Here is a 16,456-nt window from a genome sequence, read left to right as displayed (position 1 = left end):
CTGGGCTACGATCTCAGAGACAATTTGCCCCCAAATGCTCATTTTTGGCAAGTAGGCCTCTTGGACATTGTTCTTTCAGAATATCCTGACAAATCCCATAATTTGAGAAATTTCATTTTTATGACGTCACACTTTAGTACTCTATATCTATATAAACATATTCAAATATGAAAAAGACACGCATTAGGGGTCAATTTACAAGTAATAAAACTTTTACAAGTGTAATTTACAACTGTAGCTATTGTTTTTGGACCCTAAAACAATACCTTCACTTGTAAATTACACTTGTGAAAAGTTTTTTTGAATTGACCACAGGACGTCGCCTTTCCTCCCAATGACTAACTCTATAAAGTCCCCAGCCCCCCGCCTTAACGGCCATTGGATACCTTATTATGCTTACACGAGGTAAGTCCTTGTTTCGATATCTCAAAGAAACTGGGAACAGGGGGGGACTTGCAGCCATATTGAATTTTCTAAATCCTTGCTTCTATCGAATCTCTGTAAGTTTTACTACTTTGAAACTATAAAACGACAAAACAGAGCTTTTAAAAGCGTCTCAACAATGAGTGACAGCGACGAAACTGTATGCGAAGACGGTGAAGGTACAATGTCGCCCTCAATAATGACAGCGATATCGAGGTATTGGAAAACGTTGTTTACGTATGCTCAACAAACCCTTGCCCCAGTTTTATGTTGAAAGTAGATATGTAAAGGCAATGAGTTGTAAGATTAGCTTGTGTCTCACCCTGACCCTAAAGTAAACTTCTTAAAAAATGTGCTGAGTTAAGTTTATACAGTACAGTACTTTGTAGTTTGATATTTGTGCAACATTTTTAAATTTAAAGAACTTTGACGCAAAATTCTGAGATACATGTCAACAGTTTACATGTATCTTGTTCTTTCTTTTTTAAGGAAAAATTCCTTGGATCACCTTCCAGTTGATACTGAGAATGGATCTCCAGAATTTCTTCCTCCAAATGCAAAAGTGCAGAAATTAGGCAATGAGAATGTAGGTGTGGTACCCAAAGAGCCAGCCAAAACATGTGCATGTGATCAGGATCTTCAAAGCTTGAAACCAGATACTGCGTTCAACGCAGAAAAAACTGCGGCAGAGAGATTAGAGGAAATCAAGAAACAAGAGGGAAAAATTGAGGATTTGTTATTGGTGCTCAAGGCTCAACTAAAAGGGGAAGGTAAAGTTGTCAATGACTCATAAAAAAGAATCATGCTAGATGTCATCATCTACTTTGCAATCTCACGAAGCCTCGAACTACTATTATTTTAATTTTCTTCGGCAAAATTTTGAAGACAGATGACTGTCTAAAATGTTTTTCCTCATGCATGGTAGCATGTCATGATTTTTATCACAATAGGTGTCTTTAGTACACAACAGGTTTCATATGAAAAATGTGCTTTCATTGAAATGCAATAAAAAAGGTATATTTTGACTTAAATTTGATTGATGGTGATCATTGCAACATCTGGCAGCTTTAAAGTTCACCAAAACTCACTCTTTGATGTCAGCAATGAACAGTAACATTCTCATTAATTGTGAACTTCCAGAAGATATCCCTACCCCTCCATGGAGTACATTTTTGTTAAGACCCCCTCAATGAGGTCTAAAATTGCCTCCTTTTAGACCCCCCTCTTCTTGAAGTTTCCACTGCCCTCTGTGGGGGGTATGGATATTTTTGGAACTACACATTAAACAAAGTCAATTGCAGGTGCATCACTAAAAGAAAGCCCAGTCTTTGCACAAGCCAAACTTCTAATGACACAGGTTAAAACTCAGTTGGCTGAGGTCACTGTCTATCAGCAACAACAAAGACAGCAGATTGCCCAGTACAGTAATGAATCACAGGATACTAATGACGGCTCAGAATCTCAACACACTTTTGACATCAAACAAAAGATACTTCAACTTGCTGCTCAACAAAAGGAGCTGTTAGCGTGCGTACAGTGTCATAAAAAGCTGCTGGACAAGATGCGGACTTTGAAAAAGACCACAAAGGCAATTACAAAGAACACTTTACCAGCAATAGAAAAACATGTAAGTTCTCGCTCAGCCTCAACCTCATTTAACATTGCAGTGTCAAATCCATCTGGAGTCACGGCACATAATACAAGCATGTCGGCCAATAAGTCTAGCCAAGATAATAAACAGTCAGTCAATGACAGTCAGCCTGCCCCACCTACAAGTACCCTCAAGCATGCTATGTTGCAAAACAGTTCAGCTCCATCTATGGAAAGTTCATCTAGTACTTCACAAACCATGCTCTCAGATAAACGCTCACAACTTCAACAAGCACCTTTAAGTTGTACTTCTGTGGTAGCTGAGAACAATTATTTATCCAGTCAAACACAAAGTCAGAGTTTATTGACACCTTTATCCATGCCTCAACAAAAGGCTCAAAATGTTTTCTTAACAGCGGGACAGTTTTTTCAAGTGGGGGGCAAACAAGTGTATGTGTTACCACAAGGCTTGCTTTCAAGCGTTACATCAGCAGCCGTGACACAGGTAACACAACCACAAGGATTAATTGCAACTACTGTTCAATTAACAGCCAAGACACAGGGCAACCATCTTCAACAAATAACACCATCAAAGGCATCACTTCATAAAACAACAGCAGCTGTAGCAACAAAGATAGCAGTAACACCAGCAAATCCTCTAATGACAAGTGTGACAAAGGTGCAGTCATCAGAAGGTTCCAGTCCCAGCACATTATTACTCAGAGGATCATCTTGTAAGGATCAAACAACACAAAGTTTACATTCACAGCAGTCCAATGGTAATGCACTACCCGTTACTGGAACCATACCTCTCACAAACACTTCTGCCACATGCTCTCCATCAACCAGTAGGATGTCAGCTAGCTGCAGTTCAACGTTGCAGCAAAATAAAACTGTCTCTCAAACTTCCCAGTTGAGTAATCATGGAAACAAGCAAATAACATGTCCAGCTAACAGCACCACTTTCTCACCTGTGACAAATGAAAACAACAGACCTCCACAAATGCTAAGGAGCGCAAGAGTACCGACATCATCCCATAGCTGTTCAGGGCTGCAGAGCACAGTACAAGCCAACAAGTCAATTACATCCTTCACCTCTAAGGCCACTGTAAGTAGTAATGCATCTTCAGTCTTTATTTCTGCTTACACTTACGCACTTTATATTTCTTTCAACATTGTATGATTTATGAACTCACTGATGTCTTACCCTTATGAGGAAGATGGGTTATACTGGGGTTTTGATAACATACCTGGTCCCTTATCAGTTGATTTTGGCACTTTTTGGCTTACTTAAAGTGACTAACTTTTGTTTCAGCTCCACAATATACAATGGGATGGTTTCAACAACTTTTATCTTCCCACCCCCTAGTGGAGGAATTCAGACACTTAAATTTAATAATGTTTATCTGGAGCATTCTTTATTGAACATGCAAATCTCTGAAATAAGACACCACGTATTTTTCAATCATAATGTTTGAACATGAAAATATTCTTGATTTTTTTAACAGGTTGTTCAGTCCAAGAGCAGTCGAAGTCTACAGAGACAGAACTCCTTTGGTTCAGACCTGCCTGACATTAAAAGTCTTCTTAGTAGTAATGTCATTGAAGCAGGCTCAAACGTTCTTTCCATACAGTTTGAGGTATACATATGATCCTGCTTTGTGTAAGATTTGTATGAAGTAATGATTTTAAGAAATGCTCTTATGATTATCTAAGGCTCTCAAAATATAAGCTATTTTATGTTGTAAAATTTGAAATAAAAAATGCCAATATTTCTGTATATCCTGTATGACATGAATCTACATATTATCAGTACCACAATAACATTTAACGAATTCGCAGAAATCTCTCAGAGTGACTTCCAAAGTAATACCACTGGTCATCCTTAAAACTTACATGTGCTTTCTTCAAAAAATCGGGGTCATATAGAAAAAAAAAACATCCAGGTAAAGTTTTTTCCTTGAACTCTGCGGTATTATTATTTATCTCACAAATAATTTTAAAAAATTTCATTTTGTCAACAGGGGAGAAATTTTGAAGCATCACTAAGGCCAAATGGTTTGATAGAGTCAGCTGGAGGGGAGACATTCCGCACGCCAATGGCGTGGATGAGAGCAGTGACAGGAAGTTGGACAACTGTTAAGCAATCACAAGCTTATAAGATGGTAAAATATAATGTAGATACACATTAATATCACAGTGGAACCTCTTCTTACAGCTGCTATTAAAGCATGGACAACAATGATTACCGAAAGTTATCCTTGGACACTTTTGAAGAAATTCACTAGGCCAGAATAGTCAAAAATTAAGACAGTCATAAATTCTTTACACATACATGTACCCAAATTTTATCTTGAAGATGATGACAATCTAAACAGCTGTAAACCATCTTTGCACCCTTGAAAGCGGCCACAAATGACTGCACCACTACTTTTAGAAAGACAGTTGACGGCTATGGAAAGTGTGTCAACATCTTAAAGCAAAAAAATTGGGTTTAACGTTTTATGTGTTAAACGCTTTGTAATAATGTGAAAACTTAGCTCTTAGTCTGTCTCTTTGGTGTTGATGTCAAAGGGTTTCATTATAATCTGTGAACCTGATCGAGAGAGTTAGTGGTGTAATTTCCTACAAGGTTTTTGAGGGCAAATTACAATATTATTTTTCTTGTTACTCTTGTGCATGACTGCTATTTAGTATCTTGCATCACATTGTTAAACATCCAAGGTTATTATATGGCTACAATAGTATGCGCACTCTGATTGATTGCTAAGTGGGCATTATTTCCTCGTAATGACTGAGCATTATTCGCTAGGTGTTCAAGATATATACAGCGAACATTTGATAGCGAAGATCCATGTTATGGTCAATTGACAGCTTTAAAAAAGGGTATCCGCTAACCAGTGTCACATGACTGTATCACAGGCTCAAGTGTACAACTTGGTGAGGTGATGAGGGTTTTTTAAAGTTATCTGCCCACCAATTATTGATTTTTATTGATCGCAGGCTCAGTTACTTCTGGTTTTTAATATTAATAGCACTAAACAGGCCATATAATAAATAACCTCGTCCATTTGGTCATTACGGGGAAATCTCAGACCTAGGGCCTCTCATTACTCTCGGTTGATAAGTGGTATGTTATTCTTAACCTTGAAGTGTAAGCAGATTAGGTCCCCAATGGTTGATTCCAGAAAATATCCATACCCTACCACGGGTGGCATGAGTATTTTAACCCCCCCTTGCCCTCGGAAATTCCAAAATGCTTATCCCCCCCTTGCCCTCCGAATTCCAAAATCGCTAACCCCCCCTCTCCTCCGGAATTTTCCACTTTTGTTTCAGACCCTTTGGAATTCCTGTTCGTCTGCCTAAATCTTCAAACGAGCGAGAAACTTGCACTTTTTCCCTCTGCAAAAGAATTCTGTTCACAATTTTTAGTCAGACGATCAAGCAACTCAAGTTTGTTAACGTTAGTACACCGTAGCTATTCCTTCTAAGCATTATCTTTAAGCTGCTTACCACCTAATAGAACTTTTTGTTTTCCATTCAATACCGTCATATTTTCAGGAGTAGATCGTATTGATACCAGTGGACGCTGACAAGAGTAAAGTTTACGATCGATATTCCGTCACCCGCCATATTGCACGCTGTCGGATTTTACTACCTACATGTTGGCGTGAAAATCGGCGTGAAATACAAAATCTGTCAGGCGTTCTATTTGGAAACGAGAGACTGGTGCGAGTTTTCAGCACGCAACAACACATCGTCGATCGACAATCGGCGAGAAACACCGACTTGGTTATATTTTTATTAATCAGTTGACTAATTCATCAACTTTAAGGCCTCTTCGATGTCGAGCTTGCTGCACAACCCATCTGCTTACCCATCTGCATGAACGCATACTTCTTCCGTGGTCGGTTCGTGCTTCATTTACAAACTGGGAATGTTAACAGGTCAGCGATTTCAAGGGGAGCTTTCGCCGTCTTTCCTCTGGAAATTCACTGAATTCAGAGCTGAAACACCCCCCCCCATGCCTTTGGAATTCCAAACTGCGTTACCCCCCCCACGTCTTCGGAATTCCAGTCCAAGAAACCCCCCCTCTCCCTCGGAATTCCAAGATGCCGCCCGTGGTATGGTATGGATATTTTCTGGAATCACCCAATTACATTTTTTGATTAGCTTTTTTTGACCTGCTATACCATATTTTTCTAAGGTGCACTATAAAGGAAAGCCCCTTGCTTTGTTCACAATCCCATCCATGGAGAAAGGTATTGGCAATAGTTAAACTTGCAGGCTTCTCTTTTGGGCTGCTTTTTAACTAATGGAACAGTTATTTGAAAATAAGTATGATTGCTCTTTGCTTTCACAACTACATTTATTTTAAATCATTTAAGATTACCCTTAGAAATTCAGGCTTCTCTTTTGGGCTGCTTTTTTAGTAATGGAACGGTTATTTGAAAAGAAGCATGATTGCTCTTTGCATTCACGATTAAATTTATTCAAACTTAAGATTACCCTTAGAAATTATGCCAAATTATTGTAATTCATGTAATTTTTTCTTTCTTCATGTTTCTGGATGCTTTCTACAAAAAAACAAAGATAATTATAGCACTCAGCTATGAATTATATAGTTTGTGATACTCTTAAACATGTTCAAGTTAAGTTAAATTTCATTATTTTTTTATTACTATTGATTAGAACCTTGTGAGTCAAATGAGCCACAAAATGAGGGCAGGGCACAAGATCAACAAGACAGACCCAGCAGACATGAAAAAAGTGGGCTTATCACAAGTTGGGATGATATGGCCCAACTTCTTACTACTTGCCAAGTAATACCAATCAGTGGTGATGAATTTATTCCAACAGACAGCTTTCTACCAGTTAATTTCTGGGACTTGTCATGTGAGGTAGATATACCACAATGTGTCTTAGAGGAACTGAATTTTTGAGCTTATTATCTTAGTGGGTGAACCTTTGAAATAAGATTATGATGAGAAGACAGACGTTGTGCAGCAGAGAGGCAAAAGTTCTTATTGTTTAATTATGTTAGCTGTACTCACTGGTTGGGATTGGTGGTGGGGATTTCTCTACCTACATAAACCAGGTTAGTAAAGTTGCATTTTAAAATAATGCAAAACTTTAAAAATTTACATTGGGGATATCTGTCTGTGTCAGATTTAAACCACAAGGCAGACAGGATGTGGAACATTTTGGTTCTTTTTACCTGAAGTACACAATTTTGTTGTTGTTTCACCAACCAAATGACAATATATTATTTATTTATTTATTGCTAATGTGAGTCATCAACATACATTTTCAAGTTAAACTTTTGATTCTTCCCTCTAACTTACTGTATAATTCATTACTTTGCTACAGACATGTGTAAATGACTGGAACAGCCTGTTTTAAGATCTAATTAAGGCATTAAAAATATTTATGTACATATCATTTTCAGTTCTTTAATAGTCAGTTGAAGTGATGTATAAGCTTGGCAGTTTGCATCATTAGAGCATCTGTAAGTAAACTGTGTTAAAATCAATGTACATTTGTGTACAGGTTTTGTGTAATACTCTCACCTTTAGTACACAATTATCAGACTTAATAAAAAAAACATTTGACAGATGCACTAAATAAGTTGACAAATATTATTTATAACAAACAACCTTTGGAGGCTAATAAGACTAAAACTCTCATCAAATAGCCAAAGCCTCTCTATGAATGCTATTACTACCTTCTGTTGTGCTGGCCTCAATGCATTCATCTGCATGTTGTTCTATCTGAGTCACTGGAAATAGCTTTGAGCAAATTGGACATGGCAATAACTCAACCTCAGGCTCTGTAACTCTAGGTGCAGCATCCGAGTTACCAATGCAAAAGGAAGCATGGAATTCAACCTCTTTCGCTGGAAAGAGTCTGTTGCATAGTGGGCATTCCACAAAGGAAGTTGATGCTTTATCCTTGACAGGTGATAACTGGAACTCTTCAGTATAGAAGGGCTTTTCCTTCTCAGGCTGCTTGCCTTCGAAACTTGAGTACAACATAGACGGGAGATCATCATCATCTTCCACAAGAACTCTTGTTGAGCTAACAGGGAAATCAGTATCTTGTACATCATCAAGAGGAATTAACTCAGGAGGTTTAGCAATATACTGGCTTTTGATCTCATGTGCTGGGACTGTTGAAGTAGAAGACTGTGTTGAAAGTGGCTTTGTATTTTTTCTGACTCCTTCTTTTAGGATGGTTCTTTTTCTGCAGTTGAAAAATGGTCCATTAATGTCAACATTCAATGCATCAGAAAGTGGAAATATTTTTACAATGAGCAGCAGTTAGTTCAAACATGGATAGTACAAAGAGTGAATATTTTTTTTGTACTAATCAAGCATTACATTTAGTAAGTAACAAGTTAGTATTTCGAGAGACTGCTATTGGTGACTTGTGTGGTTACCTGCTAATTTTAGCCATTGATGTGCTGTATCATGGTAAACATTTAAACTTTGATTGCATTGAAAAGGTTATTTGAGGTACAATTCACACTATTGTTACAACAGACCTTTGATTAGGACATTTCTTCTTTTCATTTGTTTCTTTGGTGACTTTCTTGTTCAAAGTTGGGCTGTCTTGAGGATCACTTCTGGACAGTTCGACAACATCACCCTTCAAATACACATAGAGAAGCAAAGGTGGTTAAGTACTATAACTTACAACATTACAAAGGATATAATTTGATCCAATGTATTTATTTTACATGAAATATTAGAGACACAGTACACTGTAGTAGGCCACTAACAACTTACATTTTACAATAACAACTGGATCTCAGAATTTTCCAGGAAAATTCTTTCCAGTATAATAATAATTTTAAAGACATAACAACAATCTGATAGTACTGGAGGCTGACTCCTACCTCTAGATCTTCTTCCGCAGGTGTTAATTTCTCAATTTCAGCCTTAGCCATCTAAAGCAAAAAAAAAAAGAAAGAAGCAATATTAAAACACAAGAATGTAAAGGGAGAAGTTTGTTTTTGGTCACTAAAGCCCTTTTAGGGCCCATTTGTGTTAAACACAACACCACAGAAGGACTGTACCTCAAGAAATACTTTTTTCTCCAGCTTTGTAAGGGCACATCCCCTCTGTGATTCCATTTGGCTCCTTAAATCTGTGAAAATAAGAACATTCATGTGACTTAGACAAATAAGATGAGAGGGGGTTATTAAATATTAGGCCTTTATTAACTCATTTGTAGTTTGTCTCAAGATGTACTCACTATAGCACAACAACACTTAAAAAGAGATGTGGGCATTTAAGTCTGCTATCTTTATCCCGCACCACAAGAAAAGAACTTCCTTATGCCAGTTTTTCCTCAAGTATAGCACCTCTATTATATTTTTCATTTTTATGAACTTGCTTAGCTGTGCGTATTTATACAGTGGTGCCAGCTTTTACCACAACACAAATTTGAACAACATTCATTTGTGCACCTTTAAAGGTAATTTTTTCAAGGTCCATTCTGGTAAAATCGATTTCTTCTAGAAATAAAGCAACTTCATCATGAATCTATCAAAAAAAGAAATACAACAATCAGCAAGATCTCACCAATCTAGGATGAAAACATAAATAAAACAAGACAAGCAAACATTTAGTTACTGTACCTCAAAAAGATTATTTTTAGAGGAACCACTAAATTAAAATTCTTTTCAAAAATGTATCCAAAATACATGTAACAGTCCCAAGCACTAGATGACATCTGACTGTTCCAATTAGTTACTTTTAAGATTTTAAAGCAAATTTCTTAAAACTGTCTGAAACAATATTTCATAAATCTAGATTCTTAAGGCATACTTCTGGTTATTATTTTTATTCAATTATTGAAAACCCCTTTAAACAATACACAAGAAGGTATTAAATGCGTCATGAATGATTGCTAAGCAACACATTAATAATGCATTAGACAACAATAGTAAACATTAATATGACAATCTTACATCCCCAGTAAGGCTATATTTTCTTTCCTCCTTCTTTTTCTTCTTCTTATCACTTGGTCCTGAAAGTAAATTTTAGCAGTTAAATAATGTTTTCAGTAATTTGCTGGTTTTCCTCACCATGGAGGTTAAAAACTTTCTTTTTACAGTGAATATACAGTGGAAGTCCTCAGTCAATATAACAAAGGGTGATCAAGGGGATGACAAAATGTATTCGCTATAAGGAGGTTTCATTATATAACTGCGCTACTGCCAACTGTTGATGTAGCTGTGCATAAGGCTTGCAAAAAATGGGCACGATACTGAAAGGTGGAAAGTATATACCGGTCTCTGTGTTGTTTCCCATCACTCAGTGATCATGAATTTCCATGCGGTAAAATCACTTCACAAAAATGGCTATTTAACACATGTTATTGCAAAATGGATCTTCTAAATTGAAACCCTATTGATCAAAAACCCTCTGCCTGCTGAAGGCATCCTGTTCCCCTCAACTGACCTTTGGATCCCCAATTTAGAGCAGCATCACTACCTTAGTACCAATGCTAACCTTTACTATTACTAGGGCTAGGAATACCATTTGTTTTACCACGGACTTCAATATATAGAGGTTCATTAATGTTACAGCGCACGACAAAGAACGGCAGAGTATTCCATTAGGACATTAACTTTACTGCTTGAACTCGACTAAGAGGGCATATCACAAAATATACAAGACACAGTGCCAAATAAGGAGATACCACATGGGGTAAAACCGCAGTGATCTGTAGGCTCACAGTTTATTGCTTGCCAACATTAACCTTTATTTTATGCTAAAATATCATTTATATCGAGGTTCCCCTGTAGTATGAAACATTAAGCTTATGAAGTGTTCAAAACACTGCATTGTACACATGTGGTGTCTGTGGTATCAGAATGCTGACACCTGATAGCTCACTAAGCACATAAGTAGCATATTTAAGTGTCGGGTAGTGCTGCAGATTTTCTATGGAGCTTTAAGGTCTTTTTATTGTCTCCTTTCTTTCCTTTGTCTAATATCTTTTCTTGTCTGATGGGTACCTGGCCTCAGGTCTCATGGCTGACAGTTACAGGAATTGCAAGCAATGGAAGCAGTTATTTTCCCAGTGCCATTGTCTACACTGTATAATACAGCTGTGACCTTGGTAGGCCAGTTTTCAATTTACAATGCTCTTTGGAATTAATGCCAGTAACAATAGTAAATTAATACTCACAAGTAAATAAATGAAACACCTGGCAAATATGAACAAACCTTCACAAGGTGATTGAGAGTTTCTTCTCTTGAAAGGACTTTCAGGACTGGAGGAAATCTCTGCAGATGAGTGAGACAGTGATCTCTTGTTCTTTACGTTGTTTCTTGGTGTTCCTGGGGATCTACCATCTAAAGCAGCCTGCAACATTTTTCCTGCTCTATTTAGCGGTACATCTGGTGAGCTGTCTTTTTCTAAACTCCTGTAAAATGTTGTTTAAAGGTTATCACAACCACAGCAAATGAAAAATTAGCAGACAACACAGGTCTTGTTCACATTTTCAGTAAGATTAACTACCACAAAGAAGGCAACAGCCACTTTTGGTCAGTCCCTTTTTTTCACCAATCTCACTACTACTTCCACTTTAAAATGAAGTAATATAAAAGGTACGCCACACCATTAGGCTCTACACGCCTGCTTTCTTTGAGCAACAGTGTTGGTTACTTTTGTAATCTTTTGGCTAAGAACAATATGAAGGAGACAGCTCAAAAATAAGGCACTTAATCACAGATAGCATGATCTATCACTTTTTGATGTTTCCAAGAACTCCAGCCTCACAGACCAGTGTTTTGCAAACTGAACAAACCAAGATGTCAGTGGCCAGGATCACTAACAGTTCATGTCTCCAACTGTGGGGTTGACCATTTTGGAAAAATATTGGTTGAAAAGTAAATATTTGAACTAATTTAAATAGTCAGTGGAAGTTTCTTGTACCTTAGGCATCCCATTAACCCAGAAGCCTTCTTTAGTCTCATTACACCATCCTCATCAGTTTCTTCATCAGACTGCTTTGTCGATGTGGGTGTGACTGCTATGCCAGACGCCCCCTCAGGAGATTCTGTTCCTAGATCATCTGGAACAGACCCCATCCTCAAAAAGGACAGTCCAAATTGTTTATCATGCCTGTATGGTTGACGGCAGACAACTCTTATTCGATCCCACTGACTTCCTAGGGTTTGTTTGGAAAAGGCACCTGCATAATAGGTTGGAAATTGTTCAGTTCCATTTTTTGTATTTACATGACCTCAAAAAACTCTTTTTCCTGCATATTGCACAACACAGTGTGACAGAGGAGGTAAATTCAAAGCTAGTGAGATACAACTGGCCAGAGTGAGACAAATGAACCTAGGACATTTGGATTACGAGGCTATTCTGCTGACAACTCAACCATGCTGCTTTCTGCAAATCACAGTTATTAATGTTTTATTATTGATAACAAACTGCAAAGCCAATGACAAAATATTGAATACATACTCTGATTGAACATTCTAACAGTGTGTGTCTTGATCCAGTGTTTACATTCATTTGGACTCATAAGCATAGCTGAAGGTAGCAAGGTTACATAAGGCTTGTCCTGAGACCACATAGAGTTTCCAACCAGGATCTCAATGAATGCAGAGCCACAGTTACCTAACAAATTACAAAGTGAGATCACCACAGGGTGTCCAGCAGCCTGGTCACTCAAAAAAATAGGAAAATAGGAAACTCGGGATTCAGAAAATAGGAAAAATAGGAAACTTTGTATTAAAAAATAGGAGAAAAATAGGAAAATCAATAGTACTTTCGTCGACATAGATAGCCTCCCTACACCTCATCCGGTTATAATAAAAGGTACGAGTCCTTAGCTTCTAAGTTCGCAGGGTTAAGATCAACTTTCGCGGCTAAGAAGAAGTGAAAATGATCAGTAATGTAATAGTTTGTTGGCTCAGTTACGCTGTAATCAGAATTATATGCTTGACTACAGGTCAAGTGTGATTCTTTAATCAAAGGTGATCATATGCAATTCCCTTTAAGTTGGCTGCAAATCTTTGAAAAGCTTCGAAGAGTTAAAATTTCTTTGATAGAAACTTCTTACGATTGTGTTGTCATTGAAGAATATTGAACTAAAAGGTCCTGTGAAAAGCTTTCCTACCATTAATCTGCAATCGGTAGCTGGTTGAGAATATGCGCTGTATATAGTGGTCACCCTGTATGTTACAGTCACTGGACAACTTCGCAAAATTTTCAGTTGCCTTATATTTTCTGCAAAGTTGACCTGTATATAGTATAATAATAGTGGTCGCCCTGTATATAACGGTCAGCTTGCCATTTCCCAAAGGTGACCGTTGTACACAGGTTTGACTGTAGTTTAAGTACGGAGCCAGGCTTTCTGCAGGGTATGCAAAGTGACACTGATGTATTTGGTACCAGATTGTAAGTGTGTCAATATTCTAAGAAGAACGTAACACTCCTGCTTAGCTATGACTACAAGACCAGTTTTGGAACCAAAATATTGGATCCTTCGTCAGTTGGTTCCGTAGGTATAGCTGTTAACAAAAGCTCACCAAGAGAGCTAGTGCCGTAAACTAAACTTGAGTCTGTTCCGTTTTCATGTAGCATACAGACTCCAGCTGGTCAAAGTGACTGGTTTTTTAAACCAAGAAGCTGATGGAATGATTTATCTGACTTGTGTTGTGAGAGGACTACTTGATCCTGTTTTTAGTTTCAAAGATGAACATAAAAGCGAGCAAGACTTCAAAATAAAATATAACATGTACAGATACTGAAATGCAGTTTCAGTGGGCTATGCACAATATTTAACAATTATTCCTGGAGCCGGAATGGGCTATCGACTCACAGGCTATGAGAGCGAGAGGAATAATGTTTCAGTAAAATCCAACAAGTTGGTCAAAAATATCGAGAATAAAAAAAATTTAGCTAGTTAAAGCGAGACTAATCCTTTTTTGCCGCCAAAACCTCGCGCTTTTCGCTACTAGTGGGCTATAACATATAGCCTAGTAGTAGCTCAACCAGTCACAACGCAGCATTGATAATAGACCACTAGCTGGATTTTACTAATATTCACACCAGAAAATTATACAAAAAGTAACAATATAACAATATTGTTAACAGAACTCTAATGGGCAATAGAGGCCATGGAAAGAAGAAATGTAACTGTTATTTTTGCTAATATTAGAACATCAAAGTCAACATACTACTTGCGTTATGATAAGTGTCACTCTAAAACACATTCAACTATGATTTCAATTTGAAATTTGTCACAAAATTTGGCCTGCCTACTAAAAAATAGGAAAAATAGGAGGTTTTAGTTTAAAAATAGGAGAAAATAGGAATAGGCTCAAAAAATAGGAGAAAATAGGAAAAAATAGGAACTGGACACCCTGTCACCACCTTGCCAAGATATATATACTGAACAAGCGGAAGGCAATGAACGCTAGTATTCTGAACAGGCACAGTTTAATATAGTCCTCAAAAATCACATAAAATTTCACTGCTCACATGCAACGAATGTGGGAATAACTACTACAAAAGAAATTTCTGCAATTTGATTGGCTTAGAGCAGTGGTATTTCAGCTTAATTTGAAATACCTACATGTGAAAATTTCAAACCTTTTGTGGGTAGTAGTATAAACAAATAATAGCATGATTTGTACGTGATATTCGGCATAAATACCACTCATGATATTTCAAAATTGTCTCAAATTTCACTTGCCTAACGGCTCGTGAAATTACGTATAACAATTTCAAAATATCACTTGTGGTATTTATGCCAAATATCACTACAAACCATGCTATTACAGATTTGAATAGGCCATTTCCAAGTTTCCCCCAGAATATGTTTCAAAGCAAGGCTAAGTAAAGGTTTTCAGTAAGAATTCTAGTATTGAGAGAAAGGTGTAACCTTATAGGAGAATATTTTGAAAAAGGCTCCAGATCTGAATATAAGCTAGTCACAGGCTACTGAATGTTAGCCAGAGAATTCTACATAGTATTAAATGGAGAATTCTCCAATCTCCAATTCTAAGTGCAAAGCCATTGATAACAGAATGATTTTTATTCTCATGGCAATTTAACTAATTTTTACAAGAAAGATTTTGCACTTTGCCTTGATTTAATTGTAATTGAGAGTTTTTTGGAACTCAGGAGTGGTCTATTAATTTGTAACACCAGTTGTGGCCCTTATTCTATGATTCTACTTTAATATTAACTGTTCACTAATAGAATCTATGGGGGAATACTTGACCTAGCTTGATTATAGAAGCAGTTTGTAATGCGAAGAAGACAGTTTATCATCCTTAGGGTTAGGGGGGTAATCCATATTAAAGGAGCACAGATGATTGTTGCCTCTCTTGGGGGTTTAAATAACAGATTTTGGTATCACCTAGGGTGATCAGGAAAGAACACCACTATCGTGTCTCATTTGAGGTCTTTGTCAGGGCTGAGAATAGCGAAATAAAGAAAGCAAAAGAAAAAAAAGCAGGGAAAAAAAAAGAGAAGGCATTCAATATTAAAACATCTTTACCTATAAGCCTTATTATAGACCACATTTGTGTTTCTGTTTAAAATGCCATCTTTCAGGGATCAAATAAACCTCATGCAATGTCCAGATTCTTATCCTTTAGGGCTTTAACTCAAAGTTTTTCTTGGGTAAAGTTCTGGGCAGTTGGTCAGGTTTTGGCCCGACAGGCATTTTTGTTTTTACTTCTTAAGCACCTCGCGGCGTTCCCTCGCGGCAGATCAAGAGTTGTTATACAACCCCCCTTGCCCCGTGCCTTGGGCTTTGCCTAAAACCCGAAATAGGCTTCGGAAAGTCCACGCCGAATGCCGAATGATTCGCCGAATGGTTTTAGGCAAACCTAGAAATTCCTCCACAAACAAATCACCAAAGAAACGAGAGACCCCGACTAGGCTCCAATGATCTCTTATGACCTTAAATAAATATATCAAAGAAGCCTTTGTTTTGTGTCAAATCAAACAAAACAACCTTGGTGCATGTAAACAGCGCAGTTGTGTATTATTGTTCAAACCATAATGGCACACTTTAGCCCAGAATATCGTAATTAATTATTGATACACACCAATATCAATGTGGCTTATGTAGGAAGCCTTTTCCAGTTGAAATTCAGCCTCTATTCGACCACAATTCATGTCTTCCTTTGCGATTTTCCAAGTGCTCATGCCGTCGGCTTTACCTTTGCACAGATTCTCAGCTTTAAAGATGGCATCCTAATAAAATAATAAGTTATTACAGCTTAAGCATTAATATAAAAACTGAAGCTTATAAATACAGCAGAAGTAAGATTTCTTACCTCGGAACTGAAGCGAACAACAAACGACAAAGCAACAGGCGCCATCTTGAAAATTGGCGGGAAAGCTCGAAGGGAATATCACGTGACTATCGTCATTTCTGTCGATCCAGTTTCTC

General features: G+C 37.4%; 2 protein-coding genes across 2 annotated transcripts; one reads left to right on the top strand and one right to left on the bottom strand.

Annotated features, from left to right (window-relative positions):
• The first annotated feature begins 461 nt into the window (after window positions 1–461).
• On the top strand, window positions 462–7,153 carry LOC140953234 (uncharacterized). The gene is made up of 7 exons (XM_073402734.1): window positions 462–639; window positions 913–1,193; window positions 1,725–3,121; window positions 3,522–3,653; window positions 4,038–4,178; window positions 6,221–6,275; window positions 6,706–7,153. The coding sequence occupies exons 1-7, from the start codon at window positions 563–565 to the stop codon at window positions 6,954–6,956; spliced, it is 2,334 nt and encodes a 777-aa protein (XP_073258835.1). The 5' UTR covers window positions 462–562; the 3' UTR covers window positions 6,957–7,153.
• A 133-nt stretch (window positions 7,154–7,286) lies between these two features.
• Window positions 7,287–16,450, bottom strand: LOC140951920 (uncharacterized). The gene is made up of 11 exons (XM_073401295.1): window positions 16,341–16,450; window positions 16,110–16,257; window positions 12,505–12,660; window positions 11,965–12,223; window positions 11,253–11,452; window positions 9,989–10,047; window positions 9,485–9,560; window positions 9,092–9,162; window positions 8,912–8,962; window positions 8,558–8,661; window positions 7,287–8,256 (listed from the first exon to the last, which is right to left on the bottom strand). The coding sequence occupies exons 1-11, from the start codon at window positions 16,383–16,385 to the stop codon at window positions 7,701–7,703; spliced, it is 1,725 nt and encodes a 574-aa protein (XP_073257396.1). The 5' UTR covers window positions 16,386–16,450; the 3' UTR covers window positions 7,287–7,700.
• Window positions 16,451–16,456: the final 6 nt, after the last annotated feature.

The sequence above is a fragment of the Porites lutea genome, chromosome 11 (genome assembly GCF_958299795.1).
Source record: "Porites lutea chromosome 11, jaPorLute2.1, whole genome shotgun sequence".
Taxonomy (NCBI): domain Eukaryota; kingdom Metazoa; phylum Cnidaria; class Anthozoa; order Scleractinia; family Poritidae; genus Porites; species Porites lutea.
Note: the sequence above shows the minus strand (reverse complement) of the source record. Positions and strands in the feature narration are given on the sequence as shown.